The 25656-nt window shown below is 41.3% G+C and overlaps 1 protein-coding gene across 8 annotated transcripts in view; it reads right to left on the bottom strand.

Annotated features, from left to right (window-relative positions):
* Positions 1-25656, bottom strand: part of ARID1B (AT-rich interaction domain 1B) — a 380200-nt gene that overhangs the window by 64935 nt on the left and 289609 nt on the right. For all 8 annotated transcript variants that reach the window (XM_032485245.1, XM_032485243.1, XM_032485241.1 and 5 more), the window contains 2 exons: positions 24281-24370; positions 5365-5544 (listed from right to left, as the gene is read on the bottom strand). In XM_032485245.1, coding sequence (XP_032341136.1) covers positions 5365-5544; positions 24281-24370 — 270 coding nt within the window. The remainder of the gene's footprint in view (positions 1-5364; positions 5545-24280; positions 24371-25656) is intronic.

Below are 25656 nucleotides of genomic sequence, written 5' to 3'. Positions count from 1 at the left end.
CGGCTCAGACCCTGCACACTCACGTTGCCTGCATGGGAATGGCGCCCCCTGGAGGGACAGCTCTGCCCGGCTTCACCTGATGGCAGGCGGGGGAGGCCTTCTGAAAGGACCCTTGGTGCCACTCTTACAGATTTGAAAACTGTGTCTCAGTAGGTCATTTCTTCTCAAACAAACATTTGAAAAAATGGCAGTGCTATGGAGTCCCAGGGAAAGGCACCTTGCTGAGATGTAAAGAGAAGCTACATGTCCACGTGCTGCGTTTCTACACCGCTGTCCGTGACTGTCACGATCCAGACCCGCAGCACAAGCCCGCTGGCTGACCACGCTGCACGAGGCGCTCGGTCCCTCAGTGAGGGAGTGGATGCTGGCGCTCTGCTGCTGCTGCTTTTAATTAGCAACGTCAAATAATTAGCTTCACACTCGATGAAATTAATGTTGCTGTACGTTTTTTCTTTTTCTTATTTTAAGTTGATTTGTATTTAAAATTTTCCTTACTGCTTTCTTAATTCCCAGGTATTGATAAAATCATGATGATTATTGGTCTGTTAATAGAAATTCATGCTTAAATCTTGCAACTTGAAGGCTAAATTTGAACATCAAGAGAAGACTGCATTAGCCACATTTTGCTATAAAATGATCTATTACAATTTGTTTTTTCTACTAGCAAGATAGAGACTTTGAATAACAAAGACTTACAGAATATGGAATTAATACTTTTGCCTAGCACTGTCCATTTAACCATAAAATAAAGGTAATAGGAAGCAGTAAACATATCAAGTGCATTACAACCAGTTTCCCAAAAAATGCGTGAAACTTAAGAGGGAGTGACCAGCCTTTGGAAAGCCAAAGAAAAAGATCTCCAATTTGTAGCACTGTCCACGGGGGTAAAAAACGAATCCATGTGGCAGACACATCTCATCTCTGTAGAAGAGCAGATGAATTTAGCTTAATTTAATAGTAAGAGCGGAGACTGAAATCTTGGGTCATGGTGACACCAAGGTTGTCGTGGGCCTGTAAGGCACTCTCAAGTAGCTAGTGGGCTGCCAACTGGTGACGTTTCTATGTTGTTCCTCTTGAACTGAAACAGCTGTGAGATCATTAATGTGCATTTCACTACTCTGGAACTGCATTCACTTCCACTCAGTATCATTTAAAGTTTGCCTTTACTGAATTTATGAGAAATATTTTAATGAATGAAGGAGAAGGAAGAGTTCCGATGGCATCTGATATGCTTTAGAGAAAAACACTTTAAACCCTTCTGAAAAACACCTCTGGCCAAGTAATTTAGGAATGAAAGACTCACCTACTTGTAAGCTCCCTGCTTCCTAAGACACAAACTATAGAAATTAAGGCACAAAACCAAGGCTGAGTCATTGTACGACCTACATAGCTGTATGTGGTGGCCCAGACACTAACATACAAGGGACTGATAACTGGAGGGGCAACCAGGCTCAGAATTACTGTTAGTTGTCCAAGGTAATACTTCTAATTCATAGCAAAGCTAAGGCAAGACCCTCCTGTTTTGCAATTAATGACAAGTATGAAAAAATATCTGTGGACAGTTTGTGACAGACACTGTTCTAGAGAACACAAAAACAAGGAGGACAGTCGCTGTCCTTGGGAAATAGAAAGGCTATGAAGATGAAATTGATTTCAGCTCCCTTTATCCCATGCAAATTCATGTATTAATAATTAACATGTCAATCACATAATTCCTTTCTATTTATTAGCCCAAGTCCCCATGGCCATCTCTACTTGCAAACACTTTGTAAGCGTAGTTATTTTACACATGCTTGCTTCAAGGTAGGAAAATACTATTTCGTAAAATATACTGCAATTAAACATTTTTACACATTTAGATTGGCTTCATCCCATTTGTATATTAAATAATTCAGATTTTACAGTATTAATACACATTTCTGAAAATTTCCTCTTAACATAAATTTTTTCCTTAACCTCTGGCGTTTTGATGTATTTCCAAGCCTATATTCCCCAAATGTTCCTTGCTCCTTGAAGGCAAGTAGTTCGTCTTTTGTTCCCCCAGTGGCTCACTGAATGAAGGGACCAGTGAGGAAAGGGTATAGCTGAGGCATGGGAAATGACACACCAGTGACTCTGTGAGTGGCCTCTGAAGCCTCCCTCGGTTTGAACTCTGGCTCTGCACTTCCCAGCTGTGGGATTTGTTAAGTAATCTACTTAACCTGCTTATTTGTAAAATGGGATAACGTCGCGGGCTTCCCATTAATTAAGAAAACAGGTAAGTCTGCCTGAATTTGAATCCCAGCATGACCACTGTACACCCTGGGTGAAGGTGCTGACCTGGTATGAGCCTCAGTTTCTTTGTCTGTGAAGTGGAGTCATAATGGCACCTGTCACACAGCACTCTGAGAGGATTAAATGAGTTCGTATATGAAAAGCACTACAGGACCCAGGACCCAGGACCCAGGACCCAGGACCCAGGCAGTGTTGAATCAACATTGGTTGTTATTTATGAGTAATTTTGGAGAAGCTACTCCTGACCACAGAAAGGTTCATGAAAGGAGATTATAAAATATTTTCCCCTGAGATCTCTTAAAAACCAAATTAACCAGAAGAAAGCCATCTAGTTGGTAACCGACATAGAAGATGAGACTAACGACTCTGGGTCACCGCACGAGTGACTCTTTCCAGAGACATTACAACGTATAACATGAAGACATAAGCTGAATATTTTATGACTAATTTGAGTAAGTTAATTAAGAGAAAGAAAGAAAACTTCATTTGGGTCTCTGTTTAAAAGGATCAATCAAGAGAGAAACGTAAAAGTAAGAACATTTATTGACTTGAGCGATACAGGTTACGGGCACTATTTCCTGTCACTGAGAGTTTGCTGAGGAGCGGAGACTCCCCGGAGGAAAGCAGACACGGACCCCGGGGCACCGGGCACTGGCCTTCAGCACAGGGCACTAGTCAAGGGGCCAGGAGGGCCACCAGCATGGACTGTGTGGAGATGTCACCTGGTGGGGGGGGGGCACTGCAGAGAACACGAATGTGCAGGCACTTTTTTCAAAGTTAGAAGGTGCCGTGTATAGAAATCATTCTTATTTAAATTGTCTCTAATACTAACCTAAACTCAGTATTTATGTCTTAAAAAAACCTAAAACAAAAACCTTCTTGACAACATAACTAAAATGTTCCGCGGTGGATCCAGCGGGCTGCACTAATGTAAAAGGCTCTGGAGTTGAAGCAAAATTTAGACTCACAGAACATTTGCATTGGAAGCAACTTCCAAGGTAACGCAATCTAATGTTCTCATTTTCTACAGGAAAAGCAAATCCCAGAGAGTAAGCCATCTTCCAAGGACACACAAGTTTGGGTGAGAGCCCTCACAGGTTCACCGCTCTTAAATCAAGAATCCTAATGTTCAACAGATCCAGAAGACTGAGGGTTTTATTCAGAAAATAAATCCATTCTATAGAAATTAGCTTTTGTGTTACTAACTACTAAAGCTAAGTGCTCACCAGATAGTCCAAGGCTCCATCTTCCCTTACTTGAGAGCAGCGCAGGATGAGGCTGCAGGAGTGAATTATTTAAGAGTAGAAGAGATCACTTCTGAAGATTACACGGAGCCCTTGAGAGCGCTCGTGGTGCAGCCCAGGCCTCTGCCACCCCCAGTTCTCAGAACAAAGCTCTGACCTTCTCTCCAGTTATGTTACGAGTGAAAGTCCGCATCTTCTGCACACATCACAACTTACAAACTGCTTTTCCAACTTTCACTCCACTTTTTTCTTTTCCCGACAACCAAAGACCCCAGTTTTGAAGACACCCACCAGGCGGGTGCTGCAGGCAGGCGGCGCACCCACAGCTCAGTGACTCACGCCCGCCTTAGCTCAGCAGCAAACTCCGCAGGTCACAGCTACCTGGGGCCGACAGGGGACAGAGCAGATTCTTCTCTTCCTGTCACTGGGACTCAAATTCCTAGAGCTTATTGTTATTAATAACACGGAAATCCACTTACAACATGGTATGAAGGGAATCAAGCAAAACTCACATCTATATCCCCTCTGACCACGTGCACTACTGATTAGAGTCAGGAAGGGGCCATGGAAAAACTTTGTTTTGGGTGTTTTAACACAATTTTGCTAACAACAGAAATACTTGGAATGTAAAATAACAGAGCAATGTAAGGCAAGCAGGTGATGCTACACGGACAGTACTGAAGGTGCTTAAAAGAGGTCTTCAAAAAACAAGGCAATTTTCAAATGGTGAAGTAAAGAAAGCTTTCCTGAGAAAGAGCAGGTAAAAGCTGAGCAGGTCCCTGGCCTCCTCAAAGAATCATCTGGCCTTGCAGGTGCTTACTCGACGGCTGGAGAGGCTCAGAGAGCCTCAACACAGCATGTTTTCCCAACGGACACAAACACTCTTGGAAATTCTAGGGCTTTATTAAGTCATGAGACCCGGCTCTGCTGTGGAGGCGGTGAACACTTTATTTCACCACAGTTTCCTGGTGAGCATCGTGCTCACTTGGAATGTTCCTGGTACTTTCAGAAGTGAGGAAACTCTGGGAATTGTGCCAGATTATCTCATTCTCTCTAAATTATCCATTAATGTCTAATTTAAATAAATAGAAAGAAGGTGCTAAATTCAAATGCCTTACTGCCAAAAACGACTTAGAAAAAAAATGTATGTATCAGGTTAAAAACCCTGATAAAAGGATTCTGCATGTATAAGACAAAACAGACATCAACTTCCAGGAAGGCAGAAGGCAGATGGTGCATTTTGGGCACAGTTCCACATATTTTTCTACCTTTGCCTTATCTTCCTTTTTAAAAACATGTGTCCATTTCACACTTTGTCCTAAGAGTAGAATGGTAATGACTGTGACAAATCAGAACCACTGTCTACCTGATAAGAGCACTTTGGAGACAGATGGGGAGAGCCTGTACTGGGGTGACATCCTCCTGAGTAGGGGGCACATTGTTATAAAGATAATTACATAGAGGGAGGGGCCAAATCAGAATTCATGATGCAACCTAAGTTTAAAATATGAAACTTTTTGAGGACAAGGCTTGTGACATTTTCTCAACAAGCATTTAGAGCTCCATCCCAGAGACAAGGGTTTACTCCTTTATTATTAATAACACATGTATGAAGAGCACTTACCGCAGCGTCTGATGCATGAATACTTAATGAACAGTTGCTATAATTATTCTTCCCATCACTATGGGCAACTGAAGGACTGTGGGTTTGCATTAACCTCACAAATCTGTCAGGTAACAAATAACGGGATCTTAAAAGATGTTTATACTGTTAAGATCTTGAAGGACTAACATTAACAAAATTTCTACAACCGACTGCAATGCATTTTGGAGAAACTTTTTTTACCTTGTGGTCCATATTGGCTCATCTGTGCACCGTAGGTCCCACTTGAGCTACTCTGCTGAAAGCTGCTGATTCCAGGATGCACCTGGCCTCCAGGAGAGGGATGAGGCGACATGGACGGTCCTGTCTGTTGAGGTCCGTACTGAGACATCTGCGGGTTCCTTTGTGTGCCTGCCATAAAACCTAAGTGGGAAATAAATGGAAACATATAAATGCAGAGGACAAAAGTGGGCATGGAATTGAGTGGAAGGTGGATGGGAAAAAACTGATGCTGCAGGATTCCCCTAAAGAGCATCTAAAGACATTGCACCCCTAGTGTGCAGGGTGTGGAGGGCCCCAGGGGCCACCCTCGTCCCAACCCTGAACTGTCATCAGAGTTCCTGGGAACCTAGAGGATTGTGGACTTGAACTAGGGAAAGGAGGAGAGGGAGAAAAGGCAAGTAACCTTAACCTCTCTTGACCTCCACCCCTGCCAGGCTGGACATGTTGTGCACACCTCTCAGAGCCTCTGCCCACTTCCTGATCTCTAGGGTGCATGTACTCAGTCACTCAAACACTCCACCCCTCTCTTAAGCTCCGGCCGGCACCCAGCTCTCCCCTGCATGTAACTACTTCTCTCCCCTCTGCTCTCCCAGAGCCACACCTGTTCACCTCGACTCCTGCGTGCTGCAGACTTACTAGCTCATACTAGCCCTCAGGGGTGAGCTGTGAGTAAAAGGAGGGTCTGAAGTGTAACCTGCTATTCCAGAACAGACTCTGACTTCCTCCCATGAAGTTCTGCCTGCGGTCTCCCCAGCTCCACCAAGGGCACCACCACTCACCCCAGGGCGACACCCATGATCCCTCCCCGACTTCCCAGGGTGCGATGGAGCCATCGGCTCCTGAAACGGATCTCAGGTCGCTCTTCTCCACTTCCTCGTCTACAAAAGCCTCGCCCAGCTACCGTCCTGTCTCCCCACCGCTAGCTCACCCCTCTCTCCTGTTCTGCACCTTTTGGTTCACTTTCACAAAGCTGCCACAATGATCGCTCAGAAATAAAAAAGGAAGTTAGAGTACATCTTCTCTGCATAAAACATCCCCAGGCGTCTCACTGGACCTGGGAACAAAATGCAAGCATCTGACTATGACCTACAGGCTCTTCTGTGGTTTGGGGTTGCCTTTCTCACTTTAACCCCACTTCCTGTAGTTTTCGCTCCTTCTCAATATCTTGTATGTCCACTGGCCTTCTCATGGTTCTTAAAGGATAACTTCAAGCTCTTGCCCTTGACAAAGCCTACTGTCTCCTGTTCCCCCTTCTGAGAATGTTCTACTGCTGCTGGTTCCTTCCCGTTCTCCAGGCCCGTCCTCCCTGACGCGGCACCACTCCTTGACTTTCTCATTCATTTTCCCTCAAAGTGCTCTTTGTAACCTGTAATCAATCATCGTACTCTGTTTCTGACTCACTTAACCTCTCTGTTTCCCACTAAAACATAAGCCCCATGAAGGCAAGATCACGTCTATGTTCCTGGCTGCATTCTCAGTGCCCTGCAGGGCATCTGGCATGTGACAGGTGTCAGAAACTACTTACTGAGTGAATGAGTATTAAATTCCTCATGAACTCAGAGTGTTGAGCACAACACAGTAGGTGCATAGCAGGTAGTTGTCCAAATGGGTAAAGAAAATACATTTTTAAATTACACACTATGTCATCCGGGTACCTCCCCATCATCAGTAGTTCAGCCAAATATAAGTAAGCATGCAGAAGGAACTGTGAAACACTCATTTAGACAAGGAATACCCCAAGACAAGTATCTTAGGAAAAGATAATTCATCAAACCAGCAAACTAAGAGCAGTTTGAAGAACAACTCCCAGAGCCCAGGAGTGAGAGCTGATGAGAGCTCAAGTGCGTCAGGTGAAGGCTCTGGCTTCTGCCGGAGGAGAGCCGAGAACAGTAGCTCCTACAGAGCCTCCTGAGGCAGCCGGAGGGGACGATCGTGCCTGGATCCCACATGGTCAGCTTGAGTTTAGGGTGTTAAATAGAGAAGGGTAGTATTTACAAAGGTCACGGTTTACATTTCAGTAAGGAAAAAAAAAAGATCTATTAACACTGCTTCTGTCTGAAGAGATAGACATAAAATAGAAGTAGAGCTCTTCCTTTTTATTCTATTTCATTTATTTATAAAGATAAGTCTTGTGAAATTGGGCTCAACTGGCAGCTCCCAGATATAAATCATCATAGAAAATATGTTTGCTTTTTCAAATCTGAAAACAAACAGAAATCAGAGTGCTAAAATTACTATAAATGATTGCATCTTAAGATGTAACATGAAATATTTATCTAAGCTTTACTGTAAAATTCTCAAGAGTTTCATATAGAGTTGTTTAATAAAAGATGTGTTTAAATTTCATATAGATTGTATAAGTTTTCGTTCCTTTTTTTCTTTTGGACAGTGACTGCTTTCTTCTTCATTAGTTAAGGAAAATAATATACATCCTTTTTTTTAAGCATTAAATTTCACTTCAACCATGAAAGTGTCCACGCTGAAGGATCTAGAACCTCTGATAACACATTACATCCTTAACTTAGTATTGCCTCTGGGACACTCACTACAGGCTTAAGGTTTGTTCAGATGACTTTTAAGAATTCTTATCTGGACAAGTTACTTTTTTATTTCTGACTCTTTACTCAGTCCTTAATACACACACACACACACACACACACACACACACACACACTTGAACTATCCACTTGAACTATCTCACTCATCACTGGAATTTTACAGAAAATCAACTTTATGAAAAGGCTCCAAAAGAGGTGGAATGTTAAAGCTAATCCCAATGGAATGTATCACAGCATCAAATTCCACAACTTAGAGACAAGCTTCTATGGAGGATGGAATCCACTTCCTTCCACAGAAATTAAAATCGGAAAGCTAATTTCTTTTCTCTGTATGCTTTTGCAGTGGCACCACTTACAAGAGTTCCCTGAAATCTTGTTTTATATTTTTGGTAAGATTCATCCCTTTCCATGTAATCCCCAAGACAATGAAAGGAGATGACATAACTTCCCTGACTCTTTTTCTGAGCTATAATCATCTAATGGTGGTCAACCGGGAATAGAAGGCCTGGATTACAGTCTTGTTTGTGTCACTGGCTCAGAATCCAGCATGGGAGACTGATATGTAAATAAATATACTGCAGTGTGTGTATTGACCAAACCAGCTGTGTGACCTTAAGTGAATCATAATTTATCTGAGCCTCAATTTCCTCATCTTAAAATGAACATGAGGCTCCTGTAAGATTAAGTGAGACAGCGTATGAAAGTGTTATGTAATCTGAAATGTATCTGATACACAAAAATAAGAGATTATGACGGTATTTTTCTAGTTTATAAACCGCAATCCTATGGAAGTTTGTTCCTTCAGTCTGATTAACACTGGCAGAGGCCACACACAGTCTCAGCAGGAAAGCGGTACAACCTGACTTGCATTTTTGAAAACTAATTCTACTGTAATATGCAGCATGAAAAAAAGGACCGAAGGAGAGTAAGGCTAAAAGTCAGAAGACTAGTTAGGAGGTAGGTAAAGAGGTACATGATATGTAACCACAGTTAAATGCCAGCAGTGATGCTACTTAAAAAAAAAGCTTCCATTATGGATATAACCATATTTTTAAAAGGTTAATGAACATTATCATAATGTAAACAAACTGATGAAAATTAGCAGACATTGACCAAAAAAAAACTCTACTTTTCATCCTAAACATAGAAACTCTGCATGTCTATTATTTGTTTCCTCATCCATTAAATAAGGACCATTGTATCTATCTCATAGTGTTGCTGTGGGGATCGAATGAAACAATATGTAAAAAATGTGTAGTAGTACCTGGCACACAGCAAGCTCTCAGTACGTATTAGCTATTATTATTACAATATATTCAAAAAAGGGAAGCAAGAGAGGTAACATGGTGTGACAGCAAGGGAGCTGAGCTAGGATGCTAGTCGTGGGCTTCCATGTTTGCTGTGCCGAACACAGCAATTAACTTGACCTTTTTGGCCTCAGTTTCCTTACCTGTTAAATGGGGAGACACACAATACTTGTGGCAGTACTTCCAGCTCGAGTTCTCTATGATTCTGGCTTAAACTTTTTTTTTATTTTGGAAAAATCTAATTCAGGTCTGTAATCTGTAAGTATATTTATTTAAGGGTATTCTTCATTTTGTTTTATTTTAACCGTTATTCTGAATGAAATAAATATTAAAATGCTTCCAAAAAAATCAAACTTCAACCAAGAATTTTCTATTTATGGTAACGTATTTATTTGATTGTATCTTGCTTCCTTTAGAAAGTTATTATAAAATGGCAGCTTGTAATATAGCTTATGAATAGAAAAACTGACAGCTGAGAGAATGAAGCTGCTTTTTAAAAAAGTTGTGAAATTGTTCTAGTTACAAGCCATCTGAGTTTTAGAAAACCAAGCTATCTGGTAAGGAAAATTTAGAAAGTGCAAAATGAATTTCCTACATATTACAAATACTAGATGTATTATGGAATTATATGCTAGGTAAATAATCTAACATGGAAAATTCAAACCTTGGAAAAAAGAACTAATTTAGATAATTATTATTTACATTATACAAAAGGACTTACCAAAAAATCTTAGAAGCTGGATGAAAATATGATTTATTCATTTCATTCATAACATATATCCACAGGTTTATATAAATGGATTTACAATTTTTGAGTCCTTCATTACATGTGTATGCAAATCACAAACACTTGTACGACCAAACTCCGAATGAAGAGGCACAAGCTATGTTCTCAGAGAAAAGGTAACAGTAATGGGAAACAGATACAAATTGCACCTGTTGGGAATCAGATGTGGGTTACAAGCTGCCACCACCAACCACTGTGTGGACCCGCAGGTTCTCTTGTAGGAAATAGTGAATGTATTTCCTGTCCTGGCTTGTAAGATCGTCCTGAGAGTCAAGTAAGAAAAAACCTATGTGAATGTGTTTTTCTAAACTGGAAAACACCATGACAACACTAAACAAAGGCTTTGCTATTGCCTTTTGAGTGATGCCGTAAGCCCTTCTTCATTCACTGTGTGAGTTCCTAACTAAGCTATCATATGGGTAACTCAATCCACAATAATGATACACAAATCTTCTACCAGCATGCCCCAATTTTACCCTGGCATTAATGGATCTGTGGGAAGAATAAGAGAGCATTAAAAAAAAAAAAAGAGTAAAAGATGTGATTCTTGTCCTTGAAGGATTACAATTTTAGTTGAGTAGAAAATAAAACCTATCAACAGGGAAAAATGATAAACTAAAATTACAAAGCCCCTGAAGCAGGTGCGGGCTGGGTGCTAGGTGCTAGGGATGTAAGCCATGAGCAAAGCAGGATCCGCCCTCCTGGCCCTCACAGTCTAGTGGCAGGACAGCCATCCTGAACACAGCCAGAAGGAAGTGTGATGAGCACAAGAAAGCAGAAGTACAGGGGCTATGAAGATGTCAGGGAAGACCCAATTCAGCCTGGGGACAAGGAGGGTTTCCCTGAACAAATCCTATTTAAGCTGAGACCTCAGCTGAAGGTAGGAAGGATGCAAGCAAACTAACCACATCCGACTAGGACGAAAGCATGTCTGACTAGCAAAATGTCCGTCACACTGTGTACTCTCGGCAGCTACAGTTCCTGCATTCAGCCGAATCCTAGGGGCCACGGGCACCCTTTTATTTGGTCAGGGCTTGTCAATGGTTAGTTTGATATTTACCATCCCTTTCTTGAAGTCTGCCCCTAGCCCCGCTGCTAAACGTAAACAAATCACAGGCAGAGGCAGCATCACCTCCCACAACGGCTGCCTTCTCACCTACAGACATCCACACATCCATGTCCCACCCTTACGGATTTTCCTCCTTTCAGAAGAAGGAAATCTTTTCCTTGAATCCAAGGCTAGGGCCTTCACTTTGTGCTCTGAATGCCATCCTTTCTATCTCTCCAGGGATGTTCAACAATGCTTGTTAAAAAACTAGTCACTGACTCTTGACTGCTTAACAGAATGAAGGCATACTGTTGTGGTGTGTATTTATATATATATAAAATATATATATAATATATATATAAACTACTACTCAGCCATAAAAAACGAATAAAATAATGCCATTTGTTTCAACATGGATAGACCTGGAGATTGTCATCCTAAGTGAAGTAAGCCAGAAAGAGAAAGAAAAATACCATATCATATGTGGAATCTAAAAAAAAGAGACACAAATGAACTTATTTACAAAACAGAAAAAGACTCACATAGAAAACAAACTTATGGTTATGGGGGGGTGGGAAGGGATAAATCTGGAGTTAGAGATTTGCAGACACTAACTACTATACATAAAATAGATAAACAAGTTTCTTCCGTATATCACAGGGAACTATATTCAGTATCTTGTAGTAACCTATAGTGAAAAAGAAAATGAAAATGAATATATGTATGTTCGTGTATGATTTAAGCATTATGCTGTACACCAGAAACTGACACACTGTAAACTGACTATACTTCAAGGAAAAAAAAAAAGAATGAAGGCAAATGTATTGGCCCAGCAATCAAGTCTTTGTGGCCTGACCTGTTTCTCCAGCCCCATCATGGCTATATGGTCAACACAAGGCACCCACCCTGTTTCTATCACTCAGACACTTGTACCTCCCTACAGGCACCATGTCGTTTTAGACCTGCAAATCTTTGCACATTCATTCACTTAACAAATATTTACTATCTCTCATGTTCCTGGCATAGTGTTATTCACTGGTCTGACAACAGCTGACATTTACTGAGCAGATACTATGTGCTAATAGTTTTGTTCATTATTAGTTCATTTAAACTTTAAAACAACTATGAAGACATTGAGGCTCACAGAAGTTAATTCACTGAAAACACTTTCACACATTTTTTTACCACAATCCATAGTTAAGAAGTATGTTTTATACCATGATTCAATGTGTATACGTGAGCATACATGTTTATATATTCATATTCAGTATTCACACACTCACTGTATGCCTCACAGAACAATTTCTACCCTGATTTTTTCAATTAAAAAATCCACTAATGAGAGGCACAGTGTGAAAACAGAATGTTCGACTGTGTTCTCTATTGAACACTGTTTCACAGTGAGCCCCGAGGGCCATTCACCTCCCTGTAACTGACGTGTTCCCGTCCTTCCTGGCTCTGCCCCCCGCTGCCTTCCACAGCATTCCCTGGCCTTCCAGAAAAGCAGACACTTTCATATGCTTGGAGAGCACTAGGTATGTTAGCTGACGTAGAGCAGTTGTCGCACCGCCATCACTGTTTGCTGGGGTGACTGTCTCCCCCCAGATCGTGAGCACTGAGGCTTTAAGAACACTTTCTCTTCGCCTCTGTCTCCTCAGGACCAAGCAGAGTGTCTGGCACACAACTGGAACCAAACAGTATGTGTTTATAATGAATAAGAAAACATCTTCATTCAGAATGCATTTACTTTTACTTTGGGAAAACGATTTAATAAATGTGACGGTCTGACGCCTCGTTTCAGAGTATACTGGAGGAATCATTTCCGGGGAAAGGACAGCTATTCAAGGAAGGAACAACTGACAGCTGATGGCCTAACAGTCCAGAAAGCGCCGTTACTTCTATCACCTAAGTATCTGCCGAATGCATCCACTCCACCCACCTCCCCAGTCACTGCAAATTCAAGTTTTGGCTTCAGCCCTTATAGTTAGGCAACTTCAGGCAAATCAGTGAAGTCAAGCCTCAGTTTCCTTCTCTGACGGGTGGATACATCTGAGCCTACCTCCTAAGATGAAAGGAGACATTTGAGGTAAGCACACAGCTCAGTGCTTGCACACAGAGCAGAGGCTCAGTAAGTGACAGCTAGTATTTTTCAAATATTTTTAATACAACCCACCGTTTATTTTCTATCTGAATGACTCCAAGTTTTCAAACTGGCCTCCCTTGCCAGGCTCCCCTTTAAACCATTCTGCACGGCAAAGTCAGAGAGTGCTGCAAAGCCCTGGACCGTGGTCAGTTCCCTGGGTGACGAATGCCACAGCCTGTGGGCCTCCTGGCAAACAGCCTGATGCCCTTCCCCAGGCAGCACGCAGCTCCCTGAGCTGTGCTGGGCCTGCCTGCTCTCCACCGCCTCCACCAGAGCCAGTTACAGCTGATGGGGGCCGTCCTCATGCAGTTCACTATCCAGAAACCAGTGCCCGTTTCCAGGTAGCTAGTTCTAGAAATAGCTGGCCAGCCGTGTTATTTCACTCAAAAAGCTGAAGCTTGTCGGTTTCAGGCCGCTCAACCAACCACTACAGAACAGAGTAGCTGTGACAGCCTAAGATGCAGCGCACATCCTTCTCGGTCCCACCGAGCCCCTGGAGGCTGCCTGCTGGTGGGGGAGCAGGGAGAGAAAGACGGTGGGAAGGAGGAGCAGAAGACAGATGAGCAGAGAGAGCGAGAGTCCTGTCAGGTGTCTGAATAGACTCAACATGAAGAACAAGGATCCTGATTTTTGTTTATTACAGGATCACAAGCCCCAAGATAATGACTAGCTTGATAAACATTCATGCAATGGATGAATCAATACATTAGGTTTTTTGTGAGGTTTGCAGGGAGACTAGAGTCTGAAATAAGACTATTCTCTTTCTAGCTGTAAAGAAAAACTCCCACGACCTGGGCGCAGCATAACGGAGGGCTGCTTCTCTGCTGGGGCTCTTCCCGGAGCTCTGGCGCTCACGCGATAAAGGCCCACTCTTGGCCAGACTCATTTCCACCACCTAGTAAGATGCTAACAACTTGCCCTAAAGTTTATTCCAAAGGCACATGGGTTTAGATATTTAATTACAATTTGCTAATTTTTTGAATGCTGTTTTCTACGCATCTAATAGCTGAGGCAGGGTTGGTGGTGGGGTTGCCAGGACCTTACCTGGAGTCATTCAGTCTGCAGGTTATGAGTGGTTTTCTTTACAGTCATTCTCCTATGGATATTTTTATTAGTATCAATGGAAAATTCCTAGACCATGTATTCTATTACGGGGCAGTATAAGTCACGTTAAGTCTGGGGAAATGCTGCTTCAATGTTTACACAGAGACCAGTATTAAAGACTAAGCCAAAGAGGCTTTTTTTTTTTTTTTAATGTGTTTTAAAACATCTCTTCATTGTTTTCCTGGAATCCGGGGAAACTGGCCTAACAGAGAATCAGTATTTCTAAAATGTTTATCTGTATTATTAGGTGAGTTTTCAGGATCTTTCAAATACTCTCTTAAACACTGTACTATTTGTGTTTTATTAAGTGGGTATTTTTCCTGGTTTAAAAAAGGCTATGATTCTCTTATTTGAAAAAAAAGAAAATTCTTATAGAAAAGAAAGATCCAATATTACTGTCCGAACCTTAGCAGACCAAAAAAAAAATTTTAAGCAACTGACTTATACAATCATTATAAACAAAGTCACATTTTCCATATAAGAGATGAAATGCATATAAATGTTTTTATGCCGAATGAATGAGGAAAAACCCTTTACTGGACAAGACAGAGACATGGCTTATCTTTAGAATTACTTCAAAACTTCTCAAAAGTAGAATAAAATTATACTTAGGCCTTAAGGTGTATTTGGAGGAGATGCTAAAATAGAAAGACAGAGAGGAAAGCTCCCATGAGTCCAAATAGCCCACGACAGGCTGTTACAACTGCACAACAGTCACTAACGGGTTAAAGCACCATCCAGTGAAAATGCAGCCCGAAGCTGAAGGGTGCTACAGAACTGAGTTAGAAAGAAAGTCGAATAAATAATGGAGCAAATACATGGAATGTCAGAAAATTAAACTGTAAGGCATTTTAACATGGATCTGAGCCTCCAACCGTATATCCTTTCCCTCCTTCATGCAAGACAACAAATTCTGCAGCGTCAGCATGGGAGACTTTAAATCCTGTTGGAAAAAGCAGAGTTAAGCACGAGGCCCAAATCATGGTTCATCCCATCCATGAATGAGAAAACAGCCAAGAAAGAGGGAGACTGCTCAGGCTGCCACCGGAGAGCAAGTGAGTGCAGAAACAGTCACGCCAAAATGTGACCCCTTCATCAGAGGCACCCCTGCAGCTGGCAAGGCTCCAGCACTGTGGGGACACCAACAACACACCCAAGGCTCCGGAAGCCACCAAAAAGCAAGGCACGTTTTTCCTTTGGCACATGGACAATTTATTTTCATGTTGGCATCTGTTAAAAATTCACAGAATAACTGCCTTGTTTCCTCAAGCCAGTTCAATAAAAGATGCTTTCCCACATGTGTGAAATAATGGTCACACGCTGTACCACCTTAGTGGAGAGACTCCGACTATAAAGACAGTGATTTCTCATCACAAATAGGTGTCAGATTCCCATTCGGGGAGAAAAATAGATTTTAAAGAACATTCTTGTTACATTTTAATATCCTCAGTGTTTATTTGCCTGCCTGCTTCTCTTCACAACATGAAGTGCTTTGAGGAAGACAGAAACTAATGACCCGTCCAAGGCTGCAGCCCCGGCCCCCGGGTGCTCTCCCAGCTGTGCCATCAGGTTAACTGGCGGAGTCGCTCCCTCTTCCTTCCCCACCACTGCAGCGTCCTATATTCGGAGACACAGACGACAGCATCTAAGCTCTCCTCATCCACCCCCATAAAGCCCTCTCAGCCGCTGACATCATCTATCATCGGGAAAATTAGAGTCAGGGGAGGGATCAGAATGATTACCCAGATGGCAGATGGGGCCAAAATATCCGGCCTTTCCTTATTCAATTCTTTGGAGTTTTATCTGCAAAAGTTTGCTTCAGTGCTGAGGGCAAAGACAACTGTACGCATCACTATGTGCTACAAGGAGCAAAGGAACCACCTTTTAAGGCTTTCAACCCGGGTCTCACCTCAGTGACCTCACGCTTCTTACTAACATCTGCACAGTGCTGTGCAATACGTAACTTTTGGACATAAGGTTGCACCTGTGCAACAAATCCATGGGACACTCTGATCCTCATTTTCAAATGAGTAAGCAGAGATTTAATTAATTGTCCAAAGTCACAAAACCAGTTAGTGATAAGGCTGCACCTGAACTCAGATTTTTTGGTTCTAAACTCCCTAAAGATTAAGATGAGGAAAAGAATGTACTATAAGAGGCACTGGAGCTGAGACACTGAATAAGGACACATGGTCCCGGCTCTCACAGAGCTCTAGCTGGGGAGGGAAGTTACTGTTACTGTTACTGTTACTCCCAGCAGTGGGTCCTGAGCATGGCCAGCCTGCACGGGGACAGTGCCCAGCCCGCAGGGCCGCACCACAACAGGGAATGTTTCCTTTAACCACTCAGTAAACCTTGACTCATGGACCGACAGGTACCAGGCTGTTCTGAGGACATGAAGGATTAGTAAGATGGGCAAGGGGACCCCATGTTGGGGTAGGGGTGGGGTTGAGGAGTGGGTGGCAAAGGGTCAGAGAGAAGAGTTTATATGAAGATCCCAAAAGAGGTTCGGTGTGACAGGAGACTGAGAGAGGCAGTGGGGTGTTGAGAGCGAGATGAGGAAGGGAGGCTGGGTGGGAGGAAAAAGGGCCTCATGACCAAGCACATCACTGTAGCCTTTCTCCTCTTAAAGGCTTCTATGAAGGGAATGGCATGATCTCACCAGTCTTCTGCAAAGGCCATTCTGGATGCAGCTTGAGAAGCGAACTGGAAGGGAGCGATGCTGAGGCAGGAAGAATGGCTGGGAGGAGCCGATGGTGCCTCAGTGGCTGGGGCCGGGGTTTTGACAGCGAAAGCCAAGAAAGGGGTCTGTGTGGGAAACATCCCAGGGGTGGAGTTGCAGAATGGGATGACGTGTAGGGCACACGGGAGAGAAAAAGACATCAAAGATGCCTGCTGGCTTTCTGGCCTGGGAAACCAGGCAGATAGCAGCCTTCCACTGAGGGACAGACCCATAAGGCCCAGGAGAAAACACGTTATAAGGTGCACACAACCCACAATGCTGAGTTTACCTAAGGTCCAGATGTTCTCAGGCACTTCCACTGAAGAATAATGAGCCAATTACAAATGAGTGTTAACTATTAAAAGCAAGCTTTAACTGGCAATTCAAAAAAATTATTGCATATGCAAAAGTAACAAAACCAGACTTCCTTTGAAATATTCTAAAATTTAGACTGAGAGTTCCCCAGTGGATATAAATTGGCTTTTACTGTACGTGATACTTGTTTGCTGAGCTCTTTGGTGAACAGATCTCTGGACAGTAGACTTAATAGATTTTAACAATAACCCTAATACAATTTCTATACTGTTATCCTCTTCATTACTGACTAGCTTTGGCTTGGTCCACAACCCAGCCCAGAGGCAGAGTTCTGGGGCTGAAGAAATTAGAAACAGCTTTCTAGATATTCTCTCTTGTATAGTATCTCCCATTTGAGTTTATTTTCATCTGCCATGGATTATAAAAAAAGGGATCCTCAATTAAGAGCAGAGGCTAAATTAATTGCATCTGGGGATGGGGGTCGACTATCATTACTGCCCGCACATGCTGATCTACTACTGTGTCTACACAGCAGTGCTTGGGAGCGGGATCTGTCTTCTCTTCTTGACAATATGTTTGTGCTGAAAGGCAGCACCATTTTCTAGCTAGTGTGCTCACAGTATAAATGACAGGAACACCTTCACATGCAAGAGCAATTAAAAAGGTGGGCTAGGTCATTTTCTGACACCCAGCATCTACAGATATACCGAATACTTAAACAGAATCCCACAGAAAGAGAAACAGAGCAGTTTCTGCAGTTTTTGCAGAAACAGAAAAAAAAAAAAAAATTCTACTTCCAACTCCTTAACTATTATCTCAGTGCGTCTCCTTCATTTCTGTCCTAACCCGTTCATCTGTTCTTGACAAATGAGTTAGGTCAACTAAGATATTTTAAGATAATTTTTAAAACATCAAAACTGACTTTTGGTGTACATTTCACTAGGAAATAAGCTTTTTCTGAACTTTTACTTATGTCCATCTAAATATTCCTGGGTTATAAAGAGCACGATTGGTCTCTGGACAATTTACTTAGCTCCAGGCTCCAGGTGCGAGCACTCCAGCTCAAACTGACATCGTGTCTGTAGGGTTGTAGGAAGACATCTGGGGAGAATGGAAGGCAGAAGTGAGAGCTTTAATCTGGTGCAAGATCAAAATGCCTGCAGTGTTTTAAGAAAAACACTATGCTACAGCAAATGACCTATTATGGTAAAACTGAAAGAAACTTATGGGGTAAGCTTCCTTAATTTAAGAACAAGAAATATTTTGTTCTATGGTTGTTCTGTGCTCTGAAAAGACCTGAAACTTCTGAGTGGTTGTGAGGGCTGAATTATTTTCCGCTGCCCAGCTCAGTCTTTGTTGAACATCTATTATACAGGAGGTGCTGTTGTAGACACAGGGATGCAGAGCATCAAGATACAGTCCTGGCCCTCGAGAGCTCGGGCTAATTTACAGTAAGACACTGGATTTGTTTTAAGAGATCTCTTACTTATCCTTGGCATTAAGAAGTAGGAGAAAGATTTGCCCTAAGCAAATAGAGTGTGCCTAGAAATTTGATGAGGAATTCTATACAGACACTGAAAAGAAGCTAATATACATCATTAAAGGGTGGATAAAATTGTATCAAGGTAGTTAACATTTGGGATTAATAACAGAAGAAAAATATGTAAGAGTGATGAAAACAAATTCTACTCAATCAATCTCCATAAAATGTGCAAGTCTGAAACCTCACACTTCTGAAGGACACAAATCCTGATTCACATTTTCACGGAAGCACACAAAAAGAGCATCTAAATGCCCAAACCCACCTCTGCTACACACTTTTTTTGCATAATGGCACTATTTATATTTATTAAAATGGAGCAACTGATAAATATCATCGTGAATATCAGACTCAAAAGATGAGAATTTTGTGATTCATTTGACGTAGGGCTGTCAGGAACTAGGCCTGGCTGGATACTTGAGATGTATTAAACTGCAAAATTTTGTTATTTTTCCCTTGTCCTGCAACTACAGAGTAAATACATGACTTGTCTGGCTTGTCTGCTCGAGCACCAGCGACACAGTAAAAGCCATTTGTCAGTCAGGTACAGGACGCCTGTATACTTTGACTACAGGTCTGTTTAAATAGTTGGGAAAGACAGAAAAGGTGATCATGTAGATGGACAAGAGTGAAAGCTTGGAGGAGGGGGACCTCGATAATTCTGGAAGAGTCCACCCAGGATACCCTCCATACAGAGCTGACGGGCACAGAATGGTGCCGAAGAACTGCCTCCAGCAACAGAATACATTTTCTAGCACATCACAGTCCTATGGTAGCTGGCAGTCCATGTCCAAAAGGGGAAGTTCTTAGTGGTTCTGCTTTCAGCATATCTCAAGGACTAATTAAATCCTCATTAATACCTTCTAATTATTCAAATACTATGGGATTACACTAAGGAAGTCCCTGCTGGCACACTAGATGAAAAGGGTTAAATAACCTATGTTGATTTTGAGAATCCAGATCTAGTTCAGACCTTCAGAAAACGAGCAGCATTAACATGAATATTTAACTAGACACCACTGTGAAAATTAAAAGGGAATTCAATTAAAAGGTTTTCAAAAAATTAATTCTGACCTCTCTACATCTGTCCAAATAAATAAGCCTTCTTGAAACGTTTTCACCTAATTGCTAATCCAATAAACTAGAAGGGCATTTTCTAGTTTCATTAAGCTTAACATTTTACAGGGGTTAAAAATGTGATCATTTTGATGTTAATAATAATTATACTTATTTATCTACTCAGATGACTATTCCATACTCTTCCAAGCCCTCTTGGAAAACAGGACAACACATTAATAAGCCATTTCCTATTGCTCTTTTCAAATTTTAAGATACATGTTAAAGATTAAAAATAAGGATAAAGCTAATCTAAACTTGTTAGCTACGATTTTCTTGTAAAATGCATTTCAATACTTTAGGGTTATCTTAACTGTCCTTCCAATGCCTTAGGTAGTATGGTTTTCACTATTTGACTTTTGGGGTGAGGGGCTTTAATATCAATTCTGTATGTTGTTATGTGAGGTCTACAGAGAGAAGATGTGGTTTAAAATAAAAACCAATGGCAAATGTGTTACAGAATACCATACTTAAAAAAACCAACTCTATCAGTAACAAAGAAGTTAAAAACCACAGAATTTGAACTAATTATCTTTATTCAGTTAGTAAGAAGCACCACACAATATGCGAACAGGAGGGTCTACGTCAAGTTTTATATTGGAAAGTACACGAAACACAGAGGAGACAATACCACGTAAGAATAAAGAGGCCAACAAATGTCCCAGGTGTCTCCCTTCTTGTGACCTACGAGGGCCATATCCACACGTACCTCTTACAGATGAAAAATGCAGAACTATAGACACTCAGCCATTTTTGCCCACATACAATGTGAAGAAATGAATCTGTGACGCTTGCCACCAGGACCACCAGATAAGGAGGGCACTGAACCGAAGAGGGGCGGGCCCTGCAGGGCCGGCTTCTGGGCAGGGCGCTGACTGCACTCTGCCTCGGGAAGAGGAGACGGCCTCGCCGCTGCCAGTGTGGGCCAGGCCCCAGCACTGCCTCAGAGCTGCAAAATTCTCCTAGACAGGGTATCCAGTTTCTTACTAAATGTTCCTCCTGAAGCGGGATACAAGGACCAAATAGGAAGAAACGACAGCAGAACAAGACTTGAGCTTCTTGAGCCCCGAGGGACCTAGCGCCAGGGCAGCGTGTCAGCACTGCCGGCCCCGCTGAGGAGCTCTGGAGAGGACCCAGAAAACTGCACCTCCACGCGAACGTAGGCTCCACCTCTCGTTCTGTGCAGTTGTCTCTGTGCTGCCGTGTCTCTAGATCCTCTACCAATAAAGAAAAGCTATCTCCTATGGATACGTTAAAGAAAATGTGTCTAATTGTGGAATCCTGCTCTCTTATCTTACTCTCACCTGTTAAAACAAAGTAAGGGTGTTTCCACCTTGGTGGTTTTAGCACTCAGCAGTACAGAAAGCTATGTTCTCATCTTGTCTGTCAAGGTCCATGGTTTCTAAGAATATGTTTTTTGACAATAAAATGCTAACTCACCAATATAGTTTCCTCTCTGCTTCTTTCATCACTTCCTTGAACAAGGGGGGGGGGAGTATATCAATTGTAAAGGTATAAATGAAGTTAAATTACTTTTCAAACATGAGAATCAATATTGGGGAATTTTCTAGCAAGTGTTTTCTTAGATTTACTTTGAAGTATAGATACTGTTGGGACATACCAAATGGTGGTAAAAACAAACAAGAAAAATGTTTTATTATTGTATCAAATCATTAAAATGATTGTGTCACTTGGCATTAAAACATCTGATCAAATGTCGTCAGGTAGGAGCTTCCTAGATTTTAACAAATAACAATGCCATTTTTAAAAACGTAATTACTAATCAATTTTAGAGGAAATTTAACTCAAATGTGGCAAAGTATCATGCAACAGTCACTGTAAAACTAGTTTTCCTTCTCAGGGATTGCCCAAACAAAAGTGGCACAAGGGACAGACATGGTGTCTCTAGCAGCCTTTCAGGGGCAGTTGGAGGAACATGTTCATAAAACAATTCAGATTTAGCAAATCGTTACATTTTTATTTGCTATTTGAAGGAAATGGGCATTACAACTAGCGAGATTGTTATGCATCCACTACCAGTTACCAACACCACACTGCACGTGAGAGGGGAATGAAACCTCAGACATAGCTATGCAGTCGTTTCCCTGTAGTGACACCAGAGGAAAAGCCCTGATCTGGCCTTGCAAGTGTGTTCACTTACAAGTTTGATCTAACTACATTTCTTGTCATCGTATCTTTCACATTTGGTTTTCTACATTTTCAAATTCCTTAAATGCTCATCAGGTGGACGGGGTTGGGGAGACACTGGAGGATCTGGAAGGGGGTTCTTATTTTTTAGGTCTTAGCAATAAAGAGTAGAATTGTAGGACTTTCAAATAAGGTACCTCTTAATCTTTGATACTTGTAAAATAAACAGCTCCCAGTAGGAATGATGTTACAGGGCTATGGTAAAAATGAAATAACAAAGTATCTTCATTTTACCTCTGAGATTTGCCTGAGTAGGCATTCAGTGCAGGATAATTTCTTTTATCCCCCACCCCCGCCCCTTTCCTGACCTAGCAACGCAAGGCAGGTACAACTCATGGCCAAGTAAAGGAGTTTGGGGAGAATTCCCCCTTGTTTGGCTTTAGGGCTTTCTCTATGAACTTTTATAATGTCTTCAGATGGCCAGAGCTGTGAGGAGTTAACATAGAACCAGGAATTTATAGAGAGGATGTGAGACACAAGACTTCTAGGAGGCCACAGTGGAAAGTTTAGAGAAACAAATGCACATGTCATGCAATGATTAAAACATATAGTACTGTTAGAAGGCAGTGGTTCTCTGAGTACGGTCCTCAGATCAGTGGCATCAGAAAAACCTGGGAACTTGTCAGAAATGCAGATTTTAAGTGCCTCACACCTCAGACCTACTGACCCAGAAACCTGGGGTGTGGCCTAGCAATCTAGTTTAACAGGATCTCCAGGTGATTCTCAGGCACACTAAAGTTTAAAAACCATTAACTATTCTGTTATTAAAGCATATTGTAGTATCTTGATAAGAGAATTAAAGTATTAACTATACATTAAATTATAATACAAAGTTAAATATGTAAAGGTATTATAAGCTAAAATTTCATTTAATTCCTACTAAACATTCATTTCAATACAAATGATATGCAGATAAGGCCAATCCATCTTTTCACTGGCATTACTTTCTAAATAACCTGCTGCTGAGTTTTCAATATGTAAAATAATTGAAACTTTGTAATTCTAATTAGAAGTAAACCGTCATCTCTACAACCCATATAGAAATAATTACAAACATGAGGGGTCAGGAACCTTTAAGTGTCAGCTACCAAGCCAGCAACTTCCACGTCTGGGTGGGTATGAGAGAGGAAGGGGAGTGAAGAAGGCAAGTGGCATCTTCCATGGGCAGGCAGACAAGCCCTGACCCACAGGCAGGGGGAAGTGACTTGGCGCAGAACCAGATGCTGCAGTAGGCTTGTAAATTGCGGTCTGCACTAATTTGGATTAAAATCACCACAACCACCACCACCAAAAGTGGCTTTAATTCTGAAGGGGAGAAAGAAGATAGAAGCAAACAAATGAAGGCCTAAGGCCTCAACCAAGGCAATAATATATGTGGGTCAACATGCAGAAATGAGCTAAAAGTCAAAGAATGAGCAGATGTGGGACAGCTTGAATGTTCAAGGCTTTCGGGAAAAGCCCACATTCTTTTTTCTGACTCTGGCAGTAACTAGCCTCTGAGAATGAGGAGGTCATATAGAACTCCTATGGTCCTCAGTTTCTTTATTCACAAACTGAGGTCTTATAGGCCTGATACAGATCTAAGATCTGAGATTCAACAAAGTAAGGTCTTACTATGTGTTTAAAATTTTACTGTTAAATATCACAGGATAAGTAATTGATCCAAGCAACTAAACATACACACATACTCCAACATTTTACCTCATCAGGACCAATCTACAAATTGAATCATTAATAGTCATTTTTATACATCTAGACCAACTATCAGACTATAGTCATGTATAAACTATGCTTCATGGTTCTAAGTGGACATAAATATTTGGGTCTTGAGCTGTGCTTTGGCAAAACCGCCCAACATGCAATAACATGTTCATTGTTGAATGTAGGTTCATATTTATTGTTTTAATCAGATGAGGAAACGTAATATCCTCTAAAAATTATTTATAAGGACACACATAGGTAAGTAAATTCACATAAGCCTTATATACTCAAAACACAAAGGCATGTAAGATATGAATTGAAGACCAACCTCTTTCCTGTGGCATTGGTGACTGGCTCAAGGCAGGATGGGAACTGGATTCTGACTGGCTCCCAGGTGGCTGAGGAGGCATCTGACTGCCTGTAAAACACAGAAGGGGAAGAGGGATGGGGAACCTTTTGCTTAATATTGCAATTGTGCAAAACCAAGGCATAATTAAATTTATTTACTCTTCATAATCACAAGAGGTTATGGCTCCACAGTGAAAAAGATCTAGCTCAAAGACTGATATTTTACCCTTTCTTGGCAAAACGAAGAGGAAACATGCATAACCACATTTATCACATGCCCTTCTGAAAAGTTCAATTTCTGACTGAATGAGTTCCCAAGTTCACAGACAAATCAATCTGTAGGCGAAATCTCCTGACACACATGTCTACAGTGCATTTAACAAAATCTAAGACTGATGGATTAAACTCATCTTCCTGAGTTTAAAGTAGTCTCTAAGTGGGCAGGCATACATAGTGGCCAACAATTTTTCATTGGTAACATTTATTCAATATAGTAATAAAACTGACTTCTAAAAAATCTTTATAATTAGTTAGAGATTTAACTAACATAAACTTAGAAGAAAACCTCAACTAAAAAACATAAAACATACTGCTATAAAATAGTGTACATTATCAGTAAAGAAGAAATATTATTTTGCATCTCTTTTGATCTTTATTGCTAATAAAACAATAGTATCTATTTGATTTCCAGTTATTTAATTTTTGCTGTCTTTTCAAACTATAATGTAAGCTCCTTGAGACAGGAATCACATCTTTTACTCCTTTAACTCCTCCATTAGCATAACAAATATTTAATACATTTTTGTTATTTAATAGCCCTTAATCCAAGAATATGAATTAAAGGAAAATATACTATTTACTTTATTAATTAAAGTGAAACAATGAATCATGTGACGGCTAGAGATAGGACTTTGAAATTTAAGAATATGAGTCACTTGACAACTCAACTTACTTTCCGCCTCAGCAGTTTAGGTACATTTCTAAGACTAAAAGTATTATGGAATAAAAATGGCATGAACTTATTAGCACAATCCTCAAAGCACTAGCTCTCATGGCATGAGGACCAAGTTATTTTATCTTCTAACCGCTCCCTTTGCTAAAATAACTGAAAAGAGAGAAACACACACATACACATATACACATGCAAATATACGTATCTCCCAGCATAGTCCTCTGGGATGGTAGTCTGTGATCATGCTAGATCAAGCTAACTGCTTTGATACCATACGATCTACTGTTGCACAGTTTCGTGTATTGCTAAAAGGAATCACAATTACTGAGTAGAGAGGGAAATTAATGTACTGAAGATTTCCACCAGTTCACCCAGGTAATGGTCATGATGCAGAGCCTGGTGTT

This window comes from Camelus ferus, chromosome 8 (assembly GCF_009834535.1).
Source record: "Camelus ferus isolate YT-003-E chromosome 8, BCGSAC_Cfer_1.0, whole genome shotgun sequence".
Lineage (NCBI taxonomy): Eukaryota > Metazoa > Chordata > Mammalia > Artiodactyla > Camelidae > Camelus > Camelus ferus.
This window is presented reverse-complemented; position numbering and strand designations above follow the sequence as displayed.